At 49.1% G+C, this 23,901-nt stretch overlaps 1 protein-coding gene across 1 annotated transcript in view; it reads right to left on the bottom strand.

The window, feature by feature from the left end:
- Positions 1–22,576, bottom strand: part of PTPRJ (protein tyrosine phosphatase receptor type J) — a 168,677-nt gene extending 146,101 nt beyond the window's left edge. The window contains exon 1 of the mRNA XM_043481151.1: positions 22,108–22,576. Coding sequence (XP_043337086.1) covers positions 22,108–22,554 — 447 coding nt within the window. The 5' untranslated portion in view covers positions 22,555–22,576. The remainder of the gene's footprint in view (positions 1–22,107) is intronic.
- Positions 22,577–23,901: the final 1,325 nt, after the last annotated feature.

Below are 23,901 nucleotides of genomic sequence, written 5' to 3'. Positions count from 1 at the left end.
CTCAGATCGTCAGGCCTTAGACTCTGGAGGTTGGGGAACCCCCGGCTCTATTAGATATAAACGCAATAAATGGGGGTAGCAGGTGAGGACCATCTAAGCATGCTCAATCTCTCCCCAGATGGCCAAAAGGGGCAGAGACGCCAGACTCCAGCGGACACCTCCAACTCTTCCCCAGAAAGCACAGAATTCTCCCCAGCAGATCGCCAAGCACGTGACAGAATTCACCTCCAGAAAACCAGTTCTGCATCTGCTAGAGAAACGGGTCAAAGATAGGTATGCTCCCTGAAGGCCCCACGGCGTGCTCACTGTTGGGAGCTTTACTGTCTGAAAGACAGCGGAGTGGACAGTGGAAGACAGTGTCCTGGGGGAGCCAGGAAGCTGGGCTCATTGTGAACAGCTGTATGGCCTAGGGCACGTGGCCTCCCTTCTTGGGGCCTCACTTTCAGTATCTGCAAAGGGCAAGGTTTGGATGACGTCCTTAAGGTCCCTTCCTGCTCAGGAGATCCTTGGGCCTGACCAATTATATAACTGAACAGTGACTGGACTCCCCGAGGTGAGCTCATAAGCTGAGCCCCAAGCCAACAGCTGCTGCCTGGAGGCAAAGGGGTAGAAACAGCAGATAGAGGATAACACACCGAAGTCCCCTACGTCCTCCTGCGTGCGCGCTCAGTCACTTTAGTCATGTCCGACTCATTGTAACCCCATGGACTGCAGCCCGCCAGGTTCCTCTGTCCATGAGATTCTGGAGGCAAGAATACTGGAGTGGGTTGCCATGCCCTCCTCCAGGGGATCTTCCCGACCCAGGGACTGAACCCGCGTCTCTTACGTCCTCAAAGGTCAGGACAAAACAGAACACATCAGATCATTCTCTGATCGGGGTAAGGGCAGGATTCTTAGTCTAAGGAAAAATCATCTGACTTGCATCACAGAAAAGCCTAGCTTCTCGTTTTAAGACAAATGTGCTTGTCAACTTGGGGGGGGGGGGGTGCGGGGAATGGGGGAAAAAGTGACTGATTCATAACAACCCAGCAAAATACTGGAGTCAGAACAAGAGCAAGTCAGTGCGATGCCAACTCTAAAGGGGAGGTTTCTATCTTTATTTTCTAACTGGCAATGACAAGCTTTTCACAAAGCGCCGGTAAGCTGCAAGTCACTGATAAAGGGGACAGCCGGCTCTGCCACTAGAACAGAGACGGGCCCAGAGAGGAGAGGCCACCCGAGTGACCTCAAGACCCGGGCAATCCTCAGTGGCTTGAAGGTGATGCGCAGACAGATTGAGGAAGGGATGTGCTGGAGGCGGCCGCTGATGCTGAGGGCAGGTCAGCGCCAGCCTCTTCCTGGAAACGAAAGCTCCGATTCAAACACTAGGAAAAATCAACAGTTCCAGGGTGACAACCAGCTCATTAACCTCTGGGTAGGAGCTTTTCCAGGGTCCCGGACTCCCCCAGATGGTCAGGGATGTTCGTCCTCCCAGACCAGCTGGCGACCTCCTCCGGAGCCTGCCTGCCCCTGCCGCATGTCCCTCCCTGGCCGCCCCCCCAGACATGTTCCAGCAGGTTCTGGTCCCCCTTTTCTTCCCTTCCCCTCCTCGCCTCCCTTCTGCCCTTCTCTCCCCACCCCGCACCCGCTTCTTGCTCATTTCAGCCTTCCGGGAGGCAGGAGGATGGGAGAAGAGCCCCAGGTTCCGGCCGAGGAAGGTCAAGTTCAGAGGAGACAAGATCTGCCCCAGGTCACAGAGATGGTGCCAAGAATCCAACTGGCTCTCACTGAGTCCAGCTCGGGGTCCTCATCACTGTCACAGCTGCACGGCAGGTCCTGCCCCTGACGCCCCTGCAAGGTCTGCCCTCCCCACACACCCGGCTCACACCGGTGCACACACACACACCACTCTATCCCACTCCCTGCCGCTCTGCAGCACCACTCAGCCTCCCAGGGAGGCCACCGCCACCACCCGATCTCCGGGAGCAGGTGGCCTGCGGGCCGGCTGAGCACAAACTGAGCTGGGACCTGCCGTTTTCTAGCTGGGCAACTTAACTTCACCTCATTGAACCTGAGTATCCTCATCTGTCAAAACAGAGTAAGAACAGGCCCTGCCTCAGAGGGTCATAGAAAAGAAGTATGTTAAGCTTGCCCTGGACTGGCCTGCTAAGGGTAGAGACGACTCGGGCCTCCTCACAGACCATCTTGCTCAAAGGCTCCGAATCCACTCCCCAGTTCATGATCCTCTCACGATGCAAACATCTGTCTGCGGAAAAACCTGCACACAAATGTTCACAGAAGCATTATTCACAACAGCTGAAAAGAGGGATTAACACAAACACCCCTCAGTTCATGAAAGCAGACATAACACCTGGGTGGTCCCTACGGTGGAGCATTACGTGGCCATGAAAAGGAATGAGTCGCTGCTATACTCCAGTCTACCTTGAAGGAATTCCCTGGCAGTCCAGTGTTTGGGACTTTGAGCTTCTAATGCAGGGGGCACATGTTCCGCCTCTGGTTGTGGAACTAAGATCCTGCAAGCTGTGTGGTGCAGTCAAAAAAAGAAAGAAGAAGGATGGACCCTGAAAACATTATGCTAGGTGAAATAAGCCAGATACAAGAGGACAAATATTGTACGGTTCTTCTTACACGAAATACACAGAGCAGGCGAATTCTCAGAAACAGAAAGCTAATTGGTGGTTGCCAGGAGCTGGGAGGAAGAAGCATCAGGAGTGATTGCTAATGGGCATGGGGTTATTTTTTTGGGGGGAAGGGGAGATAATGAAAATATTTTGGAACTAGGTGACAGAGACGATTGCCTCTGAATATACTAAAAACAACCAAGTTGGAGACTTTAAAATGATGAATCTTGGGGTACATGAATTACATCTCAATACAGCTGTTATTTTTTAAATGACCATGAAAAAATAACAATACAACAGTTAGGACTTCCCTGTAGCTTAAAGGGTAAAGAATCTGCCTGCAATGCAGGAGACCAGGGTTCGATCCCTGGGTTGGGAAGATCCTCTGGAGAAGGGAATGGCGACCCACTCCAGTATTCGTGCCTGGGAAATCCCACAGACAGAGGAGGCTGGCAGGCTACAGCCCATGGGGTCACAAAGAGTCAGCCACGACTAAGCGACTAATACACACACACACATAACAGTTAGTATTTAAAATCTGCAAGAAAATCCTCCTGTAAGGCCTCGGGCCCTACAAGTCTGAGTCTAAAAGACTCAGACACCGGAAATCTTCTAGCCTGGCCCCACCTTGCCACAAAGACATGGAACTTGCCAACTGCGACTCCCTCGCTGAACCCTGGAGGGGTCCTCCCCACTGCTGGGCTGGGCGCCCAAACTGCAGCCCCGTTCAGGGACCAGGGTGACTCGTTCGGCCTCCCTTCTGTCTCAGCTCCTGGCCGTTATTCTGAGGGCCGTCCCATCTGTGACCTGACGCTGGCCCAACGGCCCACCTTATCTCTCCTGCTAAACCAGAACCTCCCAAAGGAAAGCCATCTGGGGCGGCCTGCTTCCCTCCGCTGTCTCCGCCCCTCTGCTGTGTCAACACCAAAAGGAGATCTCCAAGTCTTCCTGTGGGCTGAATCCTTGATAACAGGGCTCTTCATCCTGGTTTACAGGTGGGGGGGTGGGGGGTGGAGGAGGAGAGGAGGAGGCAGGGGGCGAAGTTAGGATTGGAAGTCAACTTTCTCTGCCTGCTATGCTAGGACATGCTGCCATTTTCAAGCTGTAACCAGGAAGGCCTAGATATCTAGGACGCACTCAATAACATTTCATTTCCCCTATGTCCCCCAGATCATCACATAATTCAACTTTAAGGTTGAGATACTGAAGAGGAGGTATTTCTAACAGCAGCTCTAAAACTGAAATGAATACAGCTGACCATCTCTCCAATCAGAAAATACCCAACTAGGCCCAGCTGGTTTCTGGCTGTGCTTAGAATTTTCTAGGTACCTAACCAGACAAGTGTAGACTTCGGTACAAAACACAGACAGTGACCTGACATTTTCCCCAAGCATTGGAAAAAAAAAAAAAATTAACGAATTTCTTTAAAACAGGTTCTATATGAGTCACACATGGTCAAAAGCGGCATGAGGCAGCCAGCCACCACACAGCCCAGTTGGCATGTCTGCAAATGCAAATATTAAATTTAAAATCTGTCTTTAAAAAATGATAACACCCAGTGCCTGGGTGGGCGTAATGAAACAGGCAGTCTCATGCATTCTAATGACAATATAAACAACGCGCCCCTTTTGGAAAGTCATTTGGCAAGTGGTGTCAAAGATTATAAAGATGCCTGGAAATTAATCCAGAAGAAATCATTTCTGTTTCTCAGAAAAAGCGGCAGGCGTGAAGACCGTCATCCCTACGTTACTTGTAACAGGGGGAAAATGGGCTGCTGCCTAAAACTCTAAATAGGAAAAAGCCTAAGTGAATTACAGCACATCCACTCCATGAAGTGTCCTGCAGCCATTAAAAATTATGGTTATATCATCCAGGTATCACCAGGGAAAAATGTTTCTCTCTTCATTTGGCCTTTTGACATTAGAGGTCTGAAACTGTCCCTGTCTGCGATCACCATTATTTTATTTGTTTTCTTTGAAACTTGAAACTTTTTATTTTGTATTGGCATATAGCCGGTTGACAACGCTGATAGTTTCAGCTGAACAGTGAAGGGACGCAGTCACACACACACACGCGCACACACACACACACACACACGCACACACACACAAACGCATCCATTCTCCCCCCAACCCCCCTCCCTTCCAGGCTGGCACATAACATTGAGCAGAGTTCCATGTGCGATACAGTAGCTTCTTGTTGGTTATTATTAATAGCGGTGATCACAATTATTTTAAACAAGAAGCCACATGGACTAAATCATAGCTGTAACTGCTTTAAAATATAGTAGTTCCATGATAAGGAGAAATATATGGCTTTTTCCTTTTCCCCCTTTCTCCAGCTTCTTTTAATGTTGTTATGCCACTCTAATATAATTAGGGAAAAATAATTAAAAAAAAAAAAAAAAAGACCAAACTCACTTGAGGCTTCTCGGTCTCACATCAACCCTGAGGCCTGCTCACCCCAAAGTGTAGCAGCCCTGGAAATGCAGGCGTGGCTGTTCACGCTTCCATTTGTCAGAACAGAAAATTTCAGCAAGGTGATGCCCAACCCAGGCCCAGCACAGTCGTAAAGTCACATCTCCAATTAAAACCATCACTACCACAAGAAGTGCCCAAATAATTGGGCATAAAACGCTGATGAGTTGGAGTGATAGGATTGAGACCTTTTATTTTTTTAATTTTTTTTTACTGGCCCAAGTCACAACGCCAGGCACAAACTAGGCACTTAATAAATTATTTGAGGCAAAGAGTTGTTTTGCTTTGTTTTTTTCATGGGAAATGCACTCATTGGCCCACACTCCCTGACTGCCCGGGCTCCACACCCTGCCCAAGCCTTGGGGACTCAGCACCACCACCCATCGGGGGCCATCCGGATGTGGTTTCATAAATTCAAAACACCCCGATTCTAGAACCAAACTGCCGAAGTTTGAACTCTCGTGTCTGGCTGGATTCACTGTGTGACCTCAGGCTGGTTGCTGAACCTCTCTGTATCTCAGCTTTCCTTTCCTGTAAAATGAAGGCAAGAAGAGAGCCTCCTCCCGAGGCGGTCGTGAGGACTCACTCAGTCCACACACACGCAGCCCTTCGCACACTGCCTGGCACACAGAAAGCCTCCAATCAATGCCAACTGAGCGTTAATACTGGGCTTCCCGGGTGGCACCGGTGGTGAAGGGCCAGCCTGAAAACGTGGGAGACGTAAGAGATGCGGGTTCCATCCCTGCGTCGGGAAGATCCCCTGGAGAAGGGCATGGCAACCCACCCCAGCATTTGTGCCTGGAGAATGCCATGGACAGAGGAGCCTGGCAGGCGATGGTCCATAGGGTCGCACAGAGTTGGACAGGACTGAAGCACGCATGAACAAGCATTAATGCTGATTGTGATTCCATTTGGCAGACAAGGAAGACTGGGCCTCAGACAGGTTCCATAATCTTCCAAGATCACACAGCTAGTAAGAAGCAGTGCTGGGATTCAAGCTGAAGTCCAAAAGACTTAAAAATCTGGGCTTTTTTTTTTTTTTAACTAGAGCATGCACTGGCACAAACACACACATACACATTTGGGCTGTCATGGGTAAAGGCAAAAATATTATGAGATCATTGGAAATAATATCAGACTGAGAGGCAGTTAACTGGGATTCTAGTGGGTTGTCACTCGGGGATAATACCAGGTCTATGTCAGGGTTGTTCTTTTAATTCATCCATTTACCAAGCATCTTTTTGAGGCAGGCTCTGTCCAAGTCATGAACGATGGAGCACAGAACCAGACAGGGCCCCTACCTCCTGAAGTTCTTATTCCAGGGAACGGGGAAACAGAAATGGTAACCCACTCTAGAGTTCTTGCCTGGGAAATTCCATGGACAGAGGAGCCTGGTGGGCTACAGCCCGTGGAGTGGCAAAGAGTCGGACCTGACTGACAGACTAAACTACAAGGGAAACAGAAACAGCAAACCAGTGAGATCGTCTCTGGTGAGTAGGGAGGAAATGAAGCAGGACCACAGGCCAGAGCGGTCTGGGCAAGTCACTTGAGTTAAAGCCTGAGAAGGAACCAGAAGGATCTGGGGAAGAACACTGTAGCAAGTCCCCCCCGACCCACCAAGGGAGAACGCAGGGTGGGCACCAGTGTCTGCGATGAGAGAACCAGCATGAATGGAATCGGCGAAAAGGGGCAGGCGAGCAGGGTGAGTCAAAGAGGAAGGCTGGGTCTGGTCATCCAGACCCAAGGTCTAGGGTCTTGCAGACACACCATATGGGTTTATCCCAAGAGCAATATGAAGCCACATGGGTTTAAACAGTGGGATTACACATCTCTATGGGACAAAAAGAACCCCTGCAGGAAATTAAAAGAGCCTAGCATACGGCTGGCCCTTTATGAAGAAAGAAACCCTAGTTTCCTTCCCCTGCCTCACTAAACCTGGACAACCATATGCTTTCCGGGCCTCTGATTCAAAAAAAAAAAAAAAAGGTTTGGTCTCAGTGGTTCTCGTCCCTGGCCACACTTCAATACCACGTGAGGCATATGGAAAAATAAAAATGAAACAACAGAGCTGGGGATGGTGTGTGGCCACCCACCCAGAAGTTCAAACCCCACTAGTCGGACTGGGGGGGTGGGGTCTCCAATCAGCATTTTCTAGAAGCTCCCCCGGTGCAGCCACCATGGGGAAGAGACCACCGGAAGTGGCTTCTAAGGCCTTCTCTGCCTCCATGGGAGAAGTACCACCCAGGAAAGGTGCTTCCCATGTAGCGCTCATGATAAAGAACCCGTCTGCCAATGCGGGAGACATAAGAGATGCAGGTTCGATCCCTGGGTCGGGAAGATCCCCTGGAGGAGGGCACGGCAGCCCACTCCAGTATTCTTGCTGGAGAATCCCATGGACAGAGAAGCCTAGTGGGCTACAGTCCACGGGGTCGCAGAGTCGGACACGACTGAGCAACTTCACTTTCTTTCACTTTTCTGTATGCCAGGCACCAGGCTGGGGGCTCCCTATGCATTTTCTCCCAGCATCTCAATCAGAATCCTATGAGGTGTTTCTTAGCCCCATTTGGTGGGAAAACTCAGGCTTTGAAAGCCTCTTAAATTGCTGCTTAAAAGCAACAGAAAGATTACTGAACAGCCCCATCCCTGGCTCTGGGCAAGTCCCCTCACTTCTTTGTGCCTCAGCTCTGAAATGGCCAGAATTAAAAGGACGAAGAGGGACAGTCCAGTGGCCAGCTTGGGAGGACCTGCTGCAATCTGGGCACAACGCTAGAGCCCCTAGAAAGAGCACGTCTTGACCAGGTGTGAAAACTGAGGGAGGAGCCCTTCGTTGGCTTCACAAAGTGATGTGTCCTCAAGCAGCCGTGTCAACATCGGACTTTCAGAAAGCCAGTCCTCTTGCAGGGCTTCCCAGGTGGCTCAGTGGGTGAAGAACCCGCCTACCAATGCAGAAGATGCAGGTTCAATCCCTGGGTCAGGAAGATCCCCTGACGAAGGGAATGGCACCCCACGCCAGTATTCATGCATGAAAAATCCCAGGGACGGGGAGCCTGGCGAAACCAGTGTCTGTGGGGTCGCAAGGAGTTGGACAGCGCTGAGCACCCATGCACGAAGCCTCCGCAGCCCTCCTCGCCCTGGGCTGGCATCGCCACCCTTTCAGCGGGCTTTCCGGGGTTCCTCCTCCAGGCTTGCTCCTGCTGCTCTCCCTGTCACTGGCTCTGAAGGCACTGCCTCTAGGCTCATGCCCATCTCTGGGGCTGCTAAACACTCAAAAAGCTGAAAAATCTTCTAGGGAGGTGGTGGGAGGGGGACTTGGCAGGGCTTCTGTGTAATGTGATCTCCCCTCGACCAGGTCTCTCTCTTGTGCGGAACTTGGCACATCTGGCTTCACTGCTAATAAACACGAAGCCTTTCCTTCAACTTCACATGCCCTGCAGTAAAGCTTTGAACCACACTTATCACATTAACATGGGCTTCCTGTCCCCCCGGGCAGGGTGGGAAGAGTGTCAGTTATTCCCATTTTGCAGAGGAGGACAGTGAGACTGACCACACGGGGAGGAGCCTGGCATAGGACTCGACTCCTGGGTGCCCAGACGCCCCGGACAGCAGCTGCCCTGCTGCGGCATCCCTGGAAGGAACTCACTGCACCAGCAGAGGCTGAATGGGAGTCTGCTTCTGAGACCCAGCAGTGCGGCTATTCGTCACATCTGTAAATGCACTTGCTAGTGAGATCTACGGTCTCACAAGAAGAAGTCAGCGGGGGACTTCCCTGGTGGTCCAGGGGTTAAGACTTGGCCTTCCAACGTACCGGGTGCAGTTCAATCCCTGGTCGGGGAGCTAAGATCCCACATGTCTTTCAGCCAAAAAACCAAAACATAAAACAGAAGCAATACTGTAACAAATTCAATAAAGACTTTCAAAAGGGTCCACTCAAATAAAAGAAAAGATGAAGTCAGTGACATCATCACCTGGGAATGGAAGGACAGCTGGGCCCGCCTACTAAGTCAACATTGACCCTCAGGGGACATTTGGTAATAGCCAGAGACTTTTTTTTAATTGTCACAAGTTGGGGGAAGCAATGGGCAGAGGCCAGGGACAGATGCTGGTAAACAGCCTACAGTGCTTAGGATAGTCCCCCAAATAAGGGATTATTTGAGGTTGAGAAGCACTGGTCTAAAGGAACAGTAGTTGTCCCCACTCACCCCCAATGACCCTGGGAGACAGCCTCAAAGCCTAAAGGCCAGATTCCAGGGGACAGCAAAGGCTCAATACTACATGTGCCTCTTCCAGAGGAAATCAAACGGCTGGTCACAGACTCTACGGCCAGACAGAGGCTGAGCATCTGAGTCTTACCCCCATCCAACATGTGGTCCCTTTTCTTTTTTGTCATGTTTGCTGATATTCAGTTGCATGCGTGTGGGTGCTCAGTCATGTACAACTCTTTGTGACCCCATGGACTGTAGCCCTCTGTCATGGGATTTTCCAGGCAGGAATACTGCAGTGGGTTGCCATTTCCTTCTCCAGGGGATCTTCCCAACCCAGGGATCAAACCCCGGTCTCCTGCATCTCCTGCACTGGCAGGCGGATTCTTTACCACTGAGCCCCCTGGGAATCTCTACTGATATTTAACATGTGGTGAGTAATTCTTTGCAATACCTACCTTATCTTACCTGCTTCCTCTAACAGCCTGAGAGCTGAGTCATACAACCACCACTATTTTATAGATGAGCAAAATGAGGCACAGGGAGGTTAAACAACATAAAACATGTTTTCTCATGGAATTCCCATGCAGTCCTCTTCCTCTAGAACCCAGGCTCTCGACAACCACATACACTGTCTCTCAGTTCCAGGAACAAGCCCAGAGTTTGGTGAGACTGTCCCCAAAGTGACTTCAAGCCATCTGACGTCCACTCTCACAGGGATGGACTCCCAGGAACCAGATACAAGGAAGCTAAATAGGAGGTTGTGACTGACTGGAGACACGCACAGGTCAGAGCTACAAAACAGTTTCAGCATCAGGTCTGAACTCTAGTGAGAATGCAGAATCAGAGGTGGTATCAGGGAGAGCAGTTTGCAGGAGGAGAGGACCTCGAGGGAGGGATTCAGGCAGGAAGTCAGAAGACAGGTGCTGGATGATGAAGCCAAGCTGGAGGTCGCCAGGATGGGTACAGCAACCCTAGAGAGACAGGCTGGGCTGCAGCGTGCTAGATCTACAAGGTGAGATTAGTGCTGGCTAAATGTTTCCTGCCTTAAGCAAGGGTGTGATGGGCTGGCATGGCCTCACAGCTGGGAGAACAGGCATACAGGACCATGACTCTCCTCCAGGAAGGGCTGACTCTGGCTGGTTGTATGTGACCTCTTTCTCTCCCCGCCTCCACCCCCGCCCCCCGCCCCTAGTCTGATGATCTCCTGCTCTAGCTTAATTAACATTATTCTCTCTTAGAGATCACTGTGATTCACAGTGAATATATGCCCACATCCTCAGACATGCCAACGTGTCATCTGAAATAAGAGCTCCCATCTGTACCCCTACAATTTCTCTTCACGCAGAAGGGTCTGGTGACCACTGTAGACAATACTTCTCCTGGGCACCAAGGCATAAATTGTCTCAACAACTACACAGCAGGTCTCATCCTTGGATACATGGCAACAGTAGCCCAGTCAGAAAGCACTGTTACTATGGTTGAGTTGGGAGCAAACATTTAAGCCAGTCTGGATTGGGTTTAATCTCACACACCTTCCCTCATTTAACCCTAATAACATGTGGCCTGGCAATTATGACCCATTTCCCAAGTGATGTAACAAGTTTCCAAGACAACGCTGCAGAAGATGAACACGGATTTGGATGCATGCCCTTTGCCATGCTGCTCTTCTCCTGGGACACCCCAAAGGCATGTCATCCATGCCCAATTTCAAGCTCTATGAAACCCAAATTCATTCACAAAAGGAAGGTCAAGACCCCAAAGCCATGCCATTATGTCATCATTTGATCTGAGCCAAGGCCCCAAAGTTTCAGGTAGCCTTTACCACTTACAGCTTCAGGATCTAAACTCCATAGCCATGACACTTCTGCAGTTCCGGGAAGCATTTCATTCCTGCCAAGTCATGGCGCTTGAGCAGCAAATGTCAATGGGCCTCCCACCCCACAGGAAGGGGTTCTCCCACCTTTGAGAGTGGCCCTCAAGCCCAGCTGTCCTTCCAGGAGACTCACACGCACCCTGGCGCACGGAGGCAATGACCCCCTCCCCGTCCCAGATCTACCTGCGTCCTCAAGGAAACCCACAACTAGCTGGTTGAGGTCCTGGCACAAGCTGTGGCCATGGTCCAGATTATAACTCCCTGGCCTCAGTTTCCTTCCCTGTACCTACATCATAGGATTGTATGAGTTAATACATACAGAGTGCTGACAATTCATAATAGCTATTCAACCTACGGCAGCTACTGTTATAATCACCACCTATCCCCAAACCATCAGATGTGTTCAGATTTAACCACAAAGTTATCCAAATAGTCTTTATCATGGCAAAACATGTTAGAGACAAACTAGACAACTAATCACAAGATGAACTAGATAAACTAAGGTACTGCCATACAATGCAATGAGATGCAACAGTTAAAAGTTAGAGAAGGGAAGAGTATTCACTCTCAAGGGGGAAATATTTGCAACACACTAACAGTACTCTACAAAATGCCCCTGAGACTAGCAGAGGGGAGAGAACTCATACCCCAGAGGGATAGAGATTCTTTTTGCTGTCTTCCGTATTTGCTGAAAATTTTCTGGATGCAACCATGTTTGTTTAAAAAAAAAAAAAAATTTTTTTTTCCCCAAAAGACTTTCTACTGAGTAACAGTGACCTTCCAGGAAAAAGCCTCATGTTTATGCTGTGGGTTCCTGGGATACCGCCTAGAAATGCATCTACCCCAATTTTTTAAAAAATTGAAAAATATAAATTATAAAGCATGTATAGGAGGTAATCCTATCTTTTTAGTAGAAACAAATAGAACAAGCACTAAAAAAAGACAAAGATCACTCATCAGAAAATGGTACCAGGAGTTAATTTCAAGGGAGTGGAGATTACAGATAATAATTTTGCTTTCTTTTTTTTTTTTTTATTTATCTATATTTTGAATTTTTTTATATAAAAAACAAAAACAAAAACCTGAACTGACTCGTAGAGGAATAAAGTCAAAGTCTAGATCAGGATCCTCCAGGCAACTGGGGATTAGCATGAGTGGATTGAGGGCAGCGTGGCCTGAAGGTTTAAAAAAAAGGCCAGGCTGTGAGTCTGAGTCCCACTACTCAACAGACAGGTGACAACCCCTCAGAGTCTCAGCTCCCCTGAGAAGGTCCTAAGTTTTTATTCAAAGCACACAACACACTAGACAGTGAGTGTCAGCTCCCTACCAAACCTATGCACCCAAGAACAGAGAGTGTGGCCAATAACTTGTCCAACTGCGGTGGTCCCCCCGAAGTTTCCAGAAGGGCAGCTACTTAAGGTAAGGCCTCCTCAGCTGCCAGGCAACCCACTGCCCTCCTAAGGGCCCCCCTGTGCCAGCCACTGCATAATGGTCTCAGTCATCTATGTGGGCACTGATTATGCACATTTCGGGACATTATACTAGTTTTCCACTGTCTTTAGAGACAGAAACCACCTCCACCCCCTGACCAACACCTTCCACCTCTCCTTTCCCTGTAACAGTGGCTTCCAGTTTTCTCGGCAATGACTGAAGCCGTGATGAATTCAACTTATATGCAATTCAGTACATACAAAGACACACAAATATATATATATATATATATATATATATGCTTTCATAAAGCAGTTCTTACCCTTCCCACCTGCAGAAGATGCCAATATTTTCTACTCTATCATTTTCTAATGCTGATCATAAGTCACTAAACTGATTTTATGACCCACGGTTTCAAATATACCACTTTACAACATGCAAGCCTATGATTTGGTTTTCTAGACTTCACTATTAAAGAACATTTCCTGGAACATATTAGATGGAACCATATACAACTGCCGGGATTCAAAGGACCAAAAACAGTAATTTCATACAGTTCAACCTAATAATTATGAATGAACCAAACTAGGGGACTCAACTGGCCAATTAGCCTCCTGAAAGCTAATTCTAAACTTGACTAATGTTAAAAACTGGGCTATATAGTGCATGTACATTATTACTGTACAACAGACAGATGGCACCCGAAATGGACAGGATAAGTCACATCTTAAATGGGAACAATGACAAACCCACAGGGATGCTGTGAGAACTGAATGAGATCGTATATGCTGAAGGCCTTGCAAACCAAATAGGTAAAAATAATATTTTAGTTTTCATAAATAGTAACGTATGCCAGTGTCTCAGCAAAATAAGACCATGAGTGTGGTCCATGCTTAGTGGGGAAGGAATAACCCCCATGACAGATGGACATGGTGGCCCCTCAGCCACAGCAGGAACTGCAGCATCACCTTGTTGCCATGGAAACAAGGTGGCCTGGTCAGCACAGACTTTCTCAACTTCCCATCTTCTGCAATTAGAGCCAAGAAGAACGCCTTCAAACTTTCAGTTGGCAGCATAAAATAACTCCTCATGGTCCTAGAGAAAATGTCCCCAGGGATAGGAGGTGGCCACAGTCAGAGCTGGCCAGGTCACAACAATAGGGATGCTCATGGAAAACCCTGTTTCTCTAAAGGACATGGTCAATAGTCCTACACTCCTTGGGGGCAAAGATCTCACTGGCCACTCTTCAGCCACATCTTGTGCTCATTTAACCTATATTAATTCAAGTATATCAACTTGTCAAAAGAGAAATATAATTTAAATTATCCTAGCAGAGAAGCCTACACCATTTCACATTATACATTTTAATATATATATCTATCTATATATACACACACATATATACATATATAGGTATATATACACATACATATATATATCTGTGTGTGTATGTATACTATCCATTGTGGATTTAATCTCAAATTCAATTTTTAAATTTTGTAACACAATTTTTACAATTCAGAATTATGTCCTTTTGCTCTAACTTTAAAAATCTAATTCTTGAATAAGTGAAACAGTGTTCTTATATTTTGAAATCAATTTACAAGGAACTTTAACATAATGTGATCTCATTTAACTTATCCAACTACCCTGTGTGAGAGGTACTACTGTTACACTAGCAATTTAGAAATGTGAACACCAAGGATCAGAACGGTTAAGGCGCCTGCCCAAAACACACAGCTATTTAGATGGTGGAGCTAGGATTCCAACCTGGCAGTCTCGCTGCAGTCTATACTCTCTTTATCACCCAGAGGTCTTATTTAAATTTCAGTTCCTAAGGACAAGGGTTGCATCTAAAATAGTCATATTTTAGACATATTTATATTTGAATTATATTGTTGCATTTGAAACAGAAATTAGAGAATAGGACTAACTTCCTTCATTTCCAAAGAGCTTGCACACATAGATAACAAAAGACAATCTTTTTTTAATGAACGGGGAGTTAACTCCCCCCCCGCCCCCCGCCAAAAAAAAGGAAGGAAGAAATGCAAATAGCCCGAAAAAATGCTCAACTAACTCAAAATTGAAGATATAACTAAAAGTAACAGGATATAATTTTTTACCTCTCAGGCTGATACACATTTAAAAACTTAACAATCTTCGGTTCAGCTTATAGTATAGCAATAACAGACACTCTCCAAGCCTATGGGTGCAGGTACAAACAGGGAAATTTAACAGCTATCCAATTTTTAAATACAGGTTCCCTCTAAGCTAGCCATCCTAAAATTAGAAATTTACCCTATGGATATTCTCCTGAAAGTTACAAGAAATATGTATCAAACACACTCTCTGAAGCATGATTTCTAAAAAAAAAAAAAAAAAAAGGAGGAGAGGGTTGTCAGAAAATAACTGAAGTGTCCATTGACCGGAAAGGCCAAATAAACTGTGGTAAAGTCACACATCAGAATATTAGGCATTTAAAAGAATAAGTTAAAACTATGGGTCCAGATATGAAATAATCTCCAAGATAACTAAGTAAAGTAAAAGGCTAAAAGTAGAGAACAATGTATATGTAATGTTACCTTTAATGTAACTTTTTAAAATGATGAACATAGATACTTAAATATATTACATACAAACATTTTTTTCCCTAGGAGGAAAACAAGGATACACATAGTGGTTATCTCTTTGAAGAGGACTTACAAACATAACTTTGTAAATGTTACAATTTTAGATTAGAGGGTTTTTAACCTAGGCTTCATGGGCTATTTTAAAGGTAAACTCCTGAAATGGGATACAAAATTGTAAATATGTGCATTTCTTTTAGGGAGAGGAGTCTTCACTTTTACATATACATACTTTACATATACATACTCTGTTAGGGTTGAAAACCTCACCCTCCCCTGAAAGATTAAGAACCACTGTGTTAGATCCATATTAGTGCTAAGTTTTAATATTCACTCACATCTCTTCTCAGAAGCCATGAAATAACCCTGGGCTGGGGCCAGCGCAGGCACTCAGAAAAACACCACCCCATCCCTGCTCTGGAGAAGGAGATAGTTTGTGGCATAATAACAACATTGTCTGCTCAAGCCTCAGAGAAGGCAACAGAGGACAGCTTCCCTCTAACAGGAAGAAGGAAAAGTGGAACTGAAAATTATTTGCATGTTTAAAATTAGACCTTCTGTGGGAGCTGACACTACTTGGCTTTCAAAGTGGCCCCCATCTGCTGTCTCATTACCACCACCCCTCACCCAGGCATTTACATGCCATGGAAACGCTGAAACAATAGGATGACTATCAAGGAATCCTACTGCTGATAAGGAAGCAATAGCAAATTTCCTACAGCTCCTGTCTTCCCAGGGGTCACCAGAAAAGCTACTGAAAGCCACAGGAGGAGGCGACAAAATTGCTGTGGACTCCTCTGGCCTGACACAGCTGCAGCTTCCAGGGATCTCCACTTTGTCCCTCTCATCACCACTTCTTCCCTGGCAAGCCCAGGGCCAGCCCGTCCTCTGCAGGGGGCAGGGGGCAGCAAGGACACCCCCAGCACAGCCCGTGTCACAGCTGTGACTGGTGAGCTGGAGGTGACCAGTCGTGTCAGCCCCACAGCCTCTAAGAGACACGAAGCCAGGCTGCCTCGCTCACTCACAACTGCCTGTGCCCCATGCAGTGTGCCCCCGGTTTAAGAAATGCATCACGGTTACAAGGGTGCCATAAACACACCATCATTTACATCATTATTTTTACTCAATATTTTTCTCTTTAAAATGTATTTATTATTTAAGTATTTGTTTATTCAGCTGCCCCAGGTTTTAGCTGGGACACACGGGATCTTCGATCTTTGGGCGTGCGGGATCTCTAGTTGCAGCAGGTAGGATCTAGTTCCCCCACCCAGGGATCGAACCTGTCCCCTCAGCCCCAGCACTGGAAGTGAGGAGTCCCAGTCACTGGACCACCAGGGAAGTCCCCTCAACATTTTCCTTCAGCTCAACTTGTTAGTAAGTTTACACAAATGTATTCACCACGACACTCACGGATTTGACACCTCCCTTACATTTTTACCAAAGCTCCCCTAAGACAAATAATCACTATTTTTAATGTTATGTGAGCCGAGTTCATTTGGCACACCCCTGGGGTTATTCTGCACCACTCGGTGGGAAACAATAAATACCTGTTCAATGAAGAAATGACTTGAGGCCTCACATCCTCCCCCCAGATAATAGCAGCAGCCCCCAACCGAACTTGAGCCTTAGATTTCACGGAGCAGTTCCCCTTCTATCTTAGCTGATCCTCTCAACCACCCGGTGAAGCAGGAAGTATTAGTCCCATTCTCCAGATAAGGAAATGAGAAGTCACAGAGGTTAAGTGGCTTGCCCAAGTTTATGCAGCTACTAAGCGACTGAGGGAGGACCTAAACCCTGCTCTTTCCATCCCAAATCCCATTCCATCTCCACCAAGGCAGGCCCGCCTTGCAGATTCAGGCTCACAAAGAAACATAAGCCGGGACAGGGTAAGGCCCTACGAGCCTGTCCTTCACAAGTCAGTCACCTCCTCTCTCCCTCATCCCCTCTGTTGTGTTTTTTTTTTTTTTAAGTATAGTTGATTTACAATGTAGTATTAATTTCTTCTGTATAGCAAAATGATTCACTTATACCTATATACACATTCTTTTTAAAATTCTTTTCCATGATGGTTTATCACAAGATATTGCATATAGTTCCCTCTGCTAGGGAACTTTGTTGTTTAACCATTCTATATATAATCGTGTGTATCTGCTAACCCCAAACTCCCGCTGCACCTCTCTCCCCAACTCCCTGCCCTGGCAATCACAGGCTGCTCTCTGTGAGTCTGTTTCTCTTCTGCAAGGAGGTCCGTTTGTATCCCCTCCTCTCCCAGTTGAACACCGAAGACTTTGTAAAACATGCATTCTCACAGCACAGGACAGTAAACCGGGGTGTCAGAGATGGCAAACACGGCTCTGCCACAGACTATTATGATGAATCTTTGGTAAGTTCAGAACTTCAGTTTTCTCCCAGATAAAATGGGACCAGGAAATCCCCAGAAGTCCAGTGGTTAGGACACAGTGCTTTCAGTGCCAGGGCCCGGGTTCAATCCCTGGTCAGGGAACTAGGATCCTACAAGTCACAGAGTAGAACCAAAAATTTTTTAGAATAAGTAAAATTTTAAAAAATAAGATGAGGCCATGAATAGCACCTACTTCTCAGTTATTTCTGATATGGCCAAATGGGATAGCGCATTAAAACCCTTAGCACAATGCCTGCCACATATAAAGCTACCTATTAATTACAGTACTGCAGCAGCATTCTATTAGAAGGGAAATGCACAGAAAATTGCCTCTTACCCTGCACTCAAAATAATTCCCCTGGCCAAGCAGTGAACAAACTAAGTAAGTAATTGCTGATGATGCGCTGGTTAAACCCAGCAACTGTGCCTGGGTCTCAATCCCAAGCAAAAATTACTTTTAGGAGCTAAATAACCTCTCTGCTGACCAAAATTGCTCACTCGGGAGCCAGGAGTCTCTTTGCTTAGGAAACCTTGGGTATTCCAGGGTTATCTTTATCATAGAGCTAAGGTTGAAGTCAGCTCAAAGTCACAGTCCAACCATAAACCAATTTGCTCTGTTTTCTTAAATTGCCTGCAAACAAAACATAATCATTCTGTTTTTTCCATTGTTGTTCTGAAGCAAAACAAAAATGTTTAAAGTTGCCTCTATGAGAATTTAACAAGCAATTTGGAAGAAGTCAAAATATTTTTTGTACCCTGGATGAAACAGGTAGGCAAGCAGACTTAAGGATTAGCTACAGTAGATAATAAACACAAACAGTTATTATTCACCAGGAAACAAGAAAACAAAAGAAAAGCAAAATCCAAAACACCATGAGACCAACAAAACAGCTATCAGTCACCAGTTCGGTTTTTGTTTTTGTTTTTTGTTTTTTCATTTGAAAGCAGTCCACGATCAAGCTGATTTCAAAAAGAATCTGTCAGGACTACTTTTCTCAAGAGAAGAAGACCAAGGGAGGGAGGGTGGATAGCTTTGTCACATTGCCTAAAACATACACACAAACCAAAATTAATGTGCAAAAATGCTAGGAGAATGGGTGAAGTCATTGCAACCAGACAAGTCCACATGTTGGAATCATCCCCGGCCATCCTTCCTGCCTCAGAGTAAGGGGATGAGAAAACAGGTTCAAAAATTGCTTTTCCAGCCCTACTAAGCACTGAGTCTTCTAGCATCTCAGCTTCCCTGCTTCTGTATCTAGCCTCACGAATGCCCAGAGTGCATTTTTTCCACAACTTGCCCAATTTTTTAAACCTGCTACTGTTGATTTCATTTTAAAACATACACATACACACACACAATCCAAGCCTTACTAAACCAATCAAGTGTTAGGGAGACAGTCAGGCCCTTCACCCACATTTCCTAAATGTATAAGCTTTGAAAACTTCAAATATGACTTTCCATCTCAAATATGATTTGGCTTTTTTAACTTTTTATTTTATTTGGAGTAAATAGCTGATAACAATGTTGTGATAGTTTAAGGTGGACAGTAAAGGCAATCAGCCAAACACATACATGGAAAATATGATTTGACTTGGAAAACTCTAGGGCTTCCCTGGCGGCTCAGTGGTAAAGAATCCACCTGTCAAGGCAGGAGACATGGATTTGATTCCTGACCCGGGAAGATCCCACAAAAAGATGGAAAAAAGAAAAACTCTATTCACACCCACAGTTTCAGGAGTACACAGTGAGGCAGCGCTGTGCCTACAGTAAAATTAAGAGCAAAGTGAAAAATGGCAAAAGAAAAAAAAAAATCATGAAAATCAAAGACACAGGCAAGGGACACATGTTTCAATCCCATCCCATCTCCTCTACCATCTACCATCCTCTACCATTGGCCTCAGTCCAATCACTGTCTTCCCTGGGCCTCAAAAGCCTTATCTTTAAAAAAAAATAATAATAATAAAGGAATTTGAGCTATCTTGAAGTCTGGTCCAGCTCAAAAATGCACTGACTCCCTGAAATATCCAACATCAAAATGAACTGTCGAATGTGGATTTTGAAGATGCTTTTTCAGAAAGCCTTTTAGATTTCCCATTTTATAATGCATCCAAAAACAAGAAATAGACTCCTCAAGTTTCTACAGAACAAATTAGAGAGGAAGGAAATATCTGAATAGGGGACAAGTGTCGCATGGCAAGATGCTATTGAAACACAAGGAAGGATTGGGCAAGAAATAAATTTACCCAAGAAACTTTTTGCTGATTCCAAACAGAGCTAGCAACCACTATGGCCCATGCAAAAAGATAAATATGATAATAAGATATATCTGCACCAAAGTAAACTAAAAATAAATGAAGTATCTGGTACAAGAGATCTTCAATATAAGGCGATATTTTTTTAATCTCATATACTGTTCTTGAATTTCCTTATAGGGACAAGGAGAAAGTCCATACACACTGTACCTTAATGATAATCCCACCTGGATGCCCTTTCGTGTTCACAAGGCCATTTCAGACACTGGCCAGTGAAAGCCCCTCAGACAATCCCATGGGGCAGGTGGTGCGTGAGTGTGTGTGTGTGTGTGTGTGTGTGTGTGTGTGTATGTGTGTGTTCAGCCTCATGGAACTCTTTGCAACCACCTGGACTATAGGCCACTAAGGCTCCTCTGTCCGTGGAATTTCCGAAGCAAGAATACTGGAGTGGGTTGCTACCTCCTCCTCCAGAGGATCTTCCCAACCCAGGGATCAAACCCACATCTCTTTCGTCTCCTGCATGGTAGGCAGCTTCGTTACCGCTGAGCCACCAGGCAAACCCATGGGGCAGGTGGTCCCATCCTACAAAAGCGATTAAGGGAGGATGGAGGAGACTGAACTTGGCCCTGGAGCTGGTCTTCTGAATCTGACAGATTATCAGAACCCCGAATCTGACATTCTCTGCAAGAGGTGACCGTGCCTTCCAGGCCTTCCTGAGAGACTGGTCAAAGCCTGCCCGGGGAACACTCAAGGGACTCAGACAACCAGAGAGCCCTCTGGGTGCGGAGAGCTTCTGGAGGCCCCCAGGCCCTAGTACCTTCCGGTCCTGCCTGCTGGGCTGCATTGCTGCCCCAAGGCTGGTGTTTCTGCTCTCAGGCAATCTTTTTATTTGTGCTTGAAAAGTTTTCCCTTGTAGTAAACCGTAACGGCAAAGAATCAAAACTAAACAGAAAGATACATACGTGTATACGTATAACCAATCACTTTCCCGTACACCTGAAATTAACACAATACTATAAAGCAACTAGACTTCAATTTCAAGAAAAGAAAGAAAAAGGAAGGGACCTAGGATGGGGCGGGGTGGGGGGAGTTTTCCCTGAAGCCAGGTTCCCTCCCCAGTCAATAACTCGCTTCCCAGGTTTCAAACATCCTGTTCTTAGAGCTGCCGTCTGTATGAGACATTTTTTCCTTCACAAAAAAACGCCAAGGCCCTTTCCATCGCGGGTTCGAGGCCGTAGCAGGCTCCTAGAAGGGAACGAACGCGCTGGTTCAGCTGCCGCGAAGGGCTGGGCGATTCTGCTTTTTCACTTCTCTCCTTCCAGTTCCCTATCTGTGAAATGGGGACATCGCTCAGCTGCCCTCCCTCACCCCGTGGGAACACCATGGAGGGGAAACGGCGCTTTTCAGGGGGATGGATCACCGAAACGCCAGGCACAGCATTATCTGAAAGGCGAAATTCGAGAACAGGGAGCGCAGGGGGCAGAGGAAGCCGGCGCCCACAGTGCACGGATTAAGCACCCAGGGAAAGCGGGCAGCGCCTCCGGGAGAAGGACCGTCGCTCGGAGGCACGCCCGCGAGGGGCCACCTTCTCCCGGGGCTGCAACTTTCCCCAGAAGCAGCGCCCGCGGCCCGGAGGCCCCGCGCCTCGCCCACCACCACCCGCCGCGGCCCCGGCCCCGGCCCGGGCTCCCCTCCCCGGCTCCCCTCCCGGGCCGCCGCAGCCGCGGCCCTTCGGCCCCGCCCCTCGGCCCCCGCAGGCCGGGTCGGAGGTCGGCCGCCGCTCAGCCAGGCCGGCCCGGCTCCGCGGTCGGAGCTCTCCGCAAACACGCCCCCTCCGGCCGCCTCGGCCGGGCGAGCCGGGCCCGCGCCCGCCAGATGTGACCAGCTCGGGGCCGGGCCGGGCCAGAGACTGCCTGCAGCCCGCACGGGGGGCGGCCACGGCGAGGCTCCGGAGCCCCCCCACCCCCCGGGACCCCCGAGCCAGCCGCCCTCCCTCGGGGACGCGGGAGCCGGGGAAAGGGCTGGGTCGCCGGCGCGCGAGGCCGGCCTCCAGCAGAGGGGGCCCCGGGGACGCGGAGCCCCCCAACCCCACCCTGGCCATCTCCTCCGAGCCCCGCAATCAGGGCGCACCCGGGCAGGTGCAGGGGCTTCCAGTCCCGCCCCCCCCTCCTCGCGCCCCCCCACCACCACCCCCGCCCCGGAGCCCACCACCCCGGGCTCACCTGGCCCAGGCGTAACAGCAGCAACAGCGGCGGCAGCGCCCAGCGCAGCCCCGGCGAGCGCGGAGGCGGCCGCGCCTCCCGCGCCGCCGGCTTCATGCCCCGCGCGCCCTGGAACGTGCCCGGGACGCGCGAGCCGGGCCCCGCCGTGCGCCCGAGCCCCGGCGCCTGAGTCACCGCCTCCAGCCGCCGCCTCCGCCTCCGCCTCCTCCCGCCGGTCCGCCTCGTCCCCGCTCCGCCCGCCCCGGGCTTCCCCGGGGACATGGCAGCAGCGGCGGCGGCGGCGGCGGCCACACGGCGGAGCCTGGCGCGGCTGCGGCGGGGGGGACACGTCTCCGGACGCGTAGGGGCTTCGCAGGGCGGAGCAAGCGGCGCCCACCCCCGGCGCGCGGCGCCCGGATCCCGGCTCCCGCGGCCCCGGCGGCTCCCGCTGCCTCCTCCGCGCGTCATGCGGCTCCGGCTGCAGGGAGCCGCGGCGAGCGCTCAGCCCCCTCCCTTCCCCCTCCCCCTCTGAATATTCATCGCTTCCTCCCGCCCCGGCCGGCCGGGCGGCTGCCGAGCTCCGCGGCCCCTCGCCGCCCTCCCGCTGCAGCCCCCGCCCCCGCCGGGCCGGCCGGGCCGCTGGGAGGGGGCGGCGGCGCGACCCGCGCGCGCCGGGGCGGCTCCCCTCCTGGCGGGCAGAGGAAGCGCCCCCGCCTCGCCCGCCCTCTCCGCCCAGCCCTCCCACATTCCTGGGACTCGGCACCCGGGACGCGCGGCTCCCAAACCACGAGCCTGTACCCTCGACCCCGGCTCCGGGGGCCCCCGGGTTTGGGTCGCCAGATGTGGACCGAGACCCCTCTCGAGGGCACAGCCAGGCCTGCGTTCAGATGGCACCCCAGCGATGGCCTGCTTGACCTGACCAGAGGGTGGCTTAGAGGTGCATGAACCCCTAAACTGCAGGAGACGTGCTGTGTGTTGTCTTGCCCTGCCCACCCCCCATCCTCGGGCCAGGGAGGCTGAAAGCGGGGCGTTGGAGCGGATCCAGAGATGAGCGCCCGACTCTGCCATGGGGTAAATCTGGCTCTGCTAGTGGTACCAGCTGTGTGACCTGCGGAGAGGCGGCTCACCTCTCCACGCCTCCTTTCTTCATCTGTAACGTGAGGCTAAAACCAGCACCTGGCTACAGAGACTTGCCCATCACATGAAATAGTGAACGGAAAAGTCCTAAATCCCGGGCCTGACACCGACACACAGCGGGCTTCCGTCAACAGTAGCTCTTCCAGGAGCTTTCATCGCATTTTCAAGGAAGCCCGCTCCCCGAAAAGGGTTAAAGATTACTGCAGGTCTTATGCCCATGCACAGAGAAGTGAGGATCTGAGAGACTTAAGCCCTTTGCTCAAGAAAAAGTAATGAGTGAAAAGGCCAAACAAGGAGTGCTGGGGAGACAGAGGTGAATTCCAACCGGAGGGAGAGGTGACTTGTGAGCTGGGCTTTGAGGGATGGGTTGAATTTCACCAGGCAGTTTGTTAGAGGCGGGGCAGTGGCCCAGGAAGTGGAAGCAACTTGGCAAAAAAACACCAGGAGGTGGATGCTTCAGGCTTGGCCTTCTGAGAAGCAGCGAATGCAAGGTTGAGGGGTTCATACATAGAGGTGACTTTGAAAGGCAAAATGGTAAATGTGGGCTAGATTTGGATGCCAACCACCAGATGCCCAACACAGCCTCCAGGCACCCCTCATGCTTCGGGTTTGCCATTTGGGAGATGGGAGCCCGTCTTCCCTCCCAGGGCACCACACACAGACAGCATAAGGCAAGGG

The sequence above is a fragment of the Cervus canadensis genome, chromosome 11 (assembly GCF_019320065.1).
Source record: "Cervus canadensis isolate Bull #8, Minnesota chromosome 11, ASM1932006v1, whole genome shotgun sequence".
Taxonomy (NCBI): domain Eukaryota; kingdom Metazoa; phylum Chordata; class Mammalia; order Artiodactyla; family Cervidae; genus Cervus; species Cervus canadensis.
Note: the sequence above shows the minus strand (reverse complement) of the source record. Positions and strands in the feature narration are given on the sequence as shown.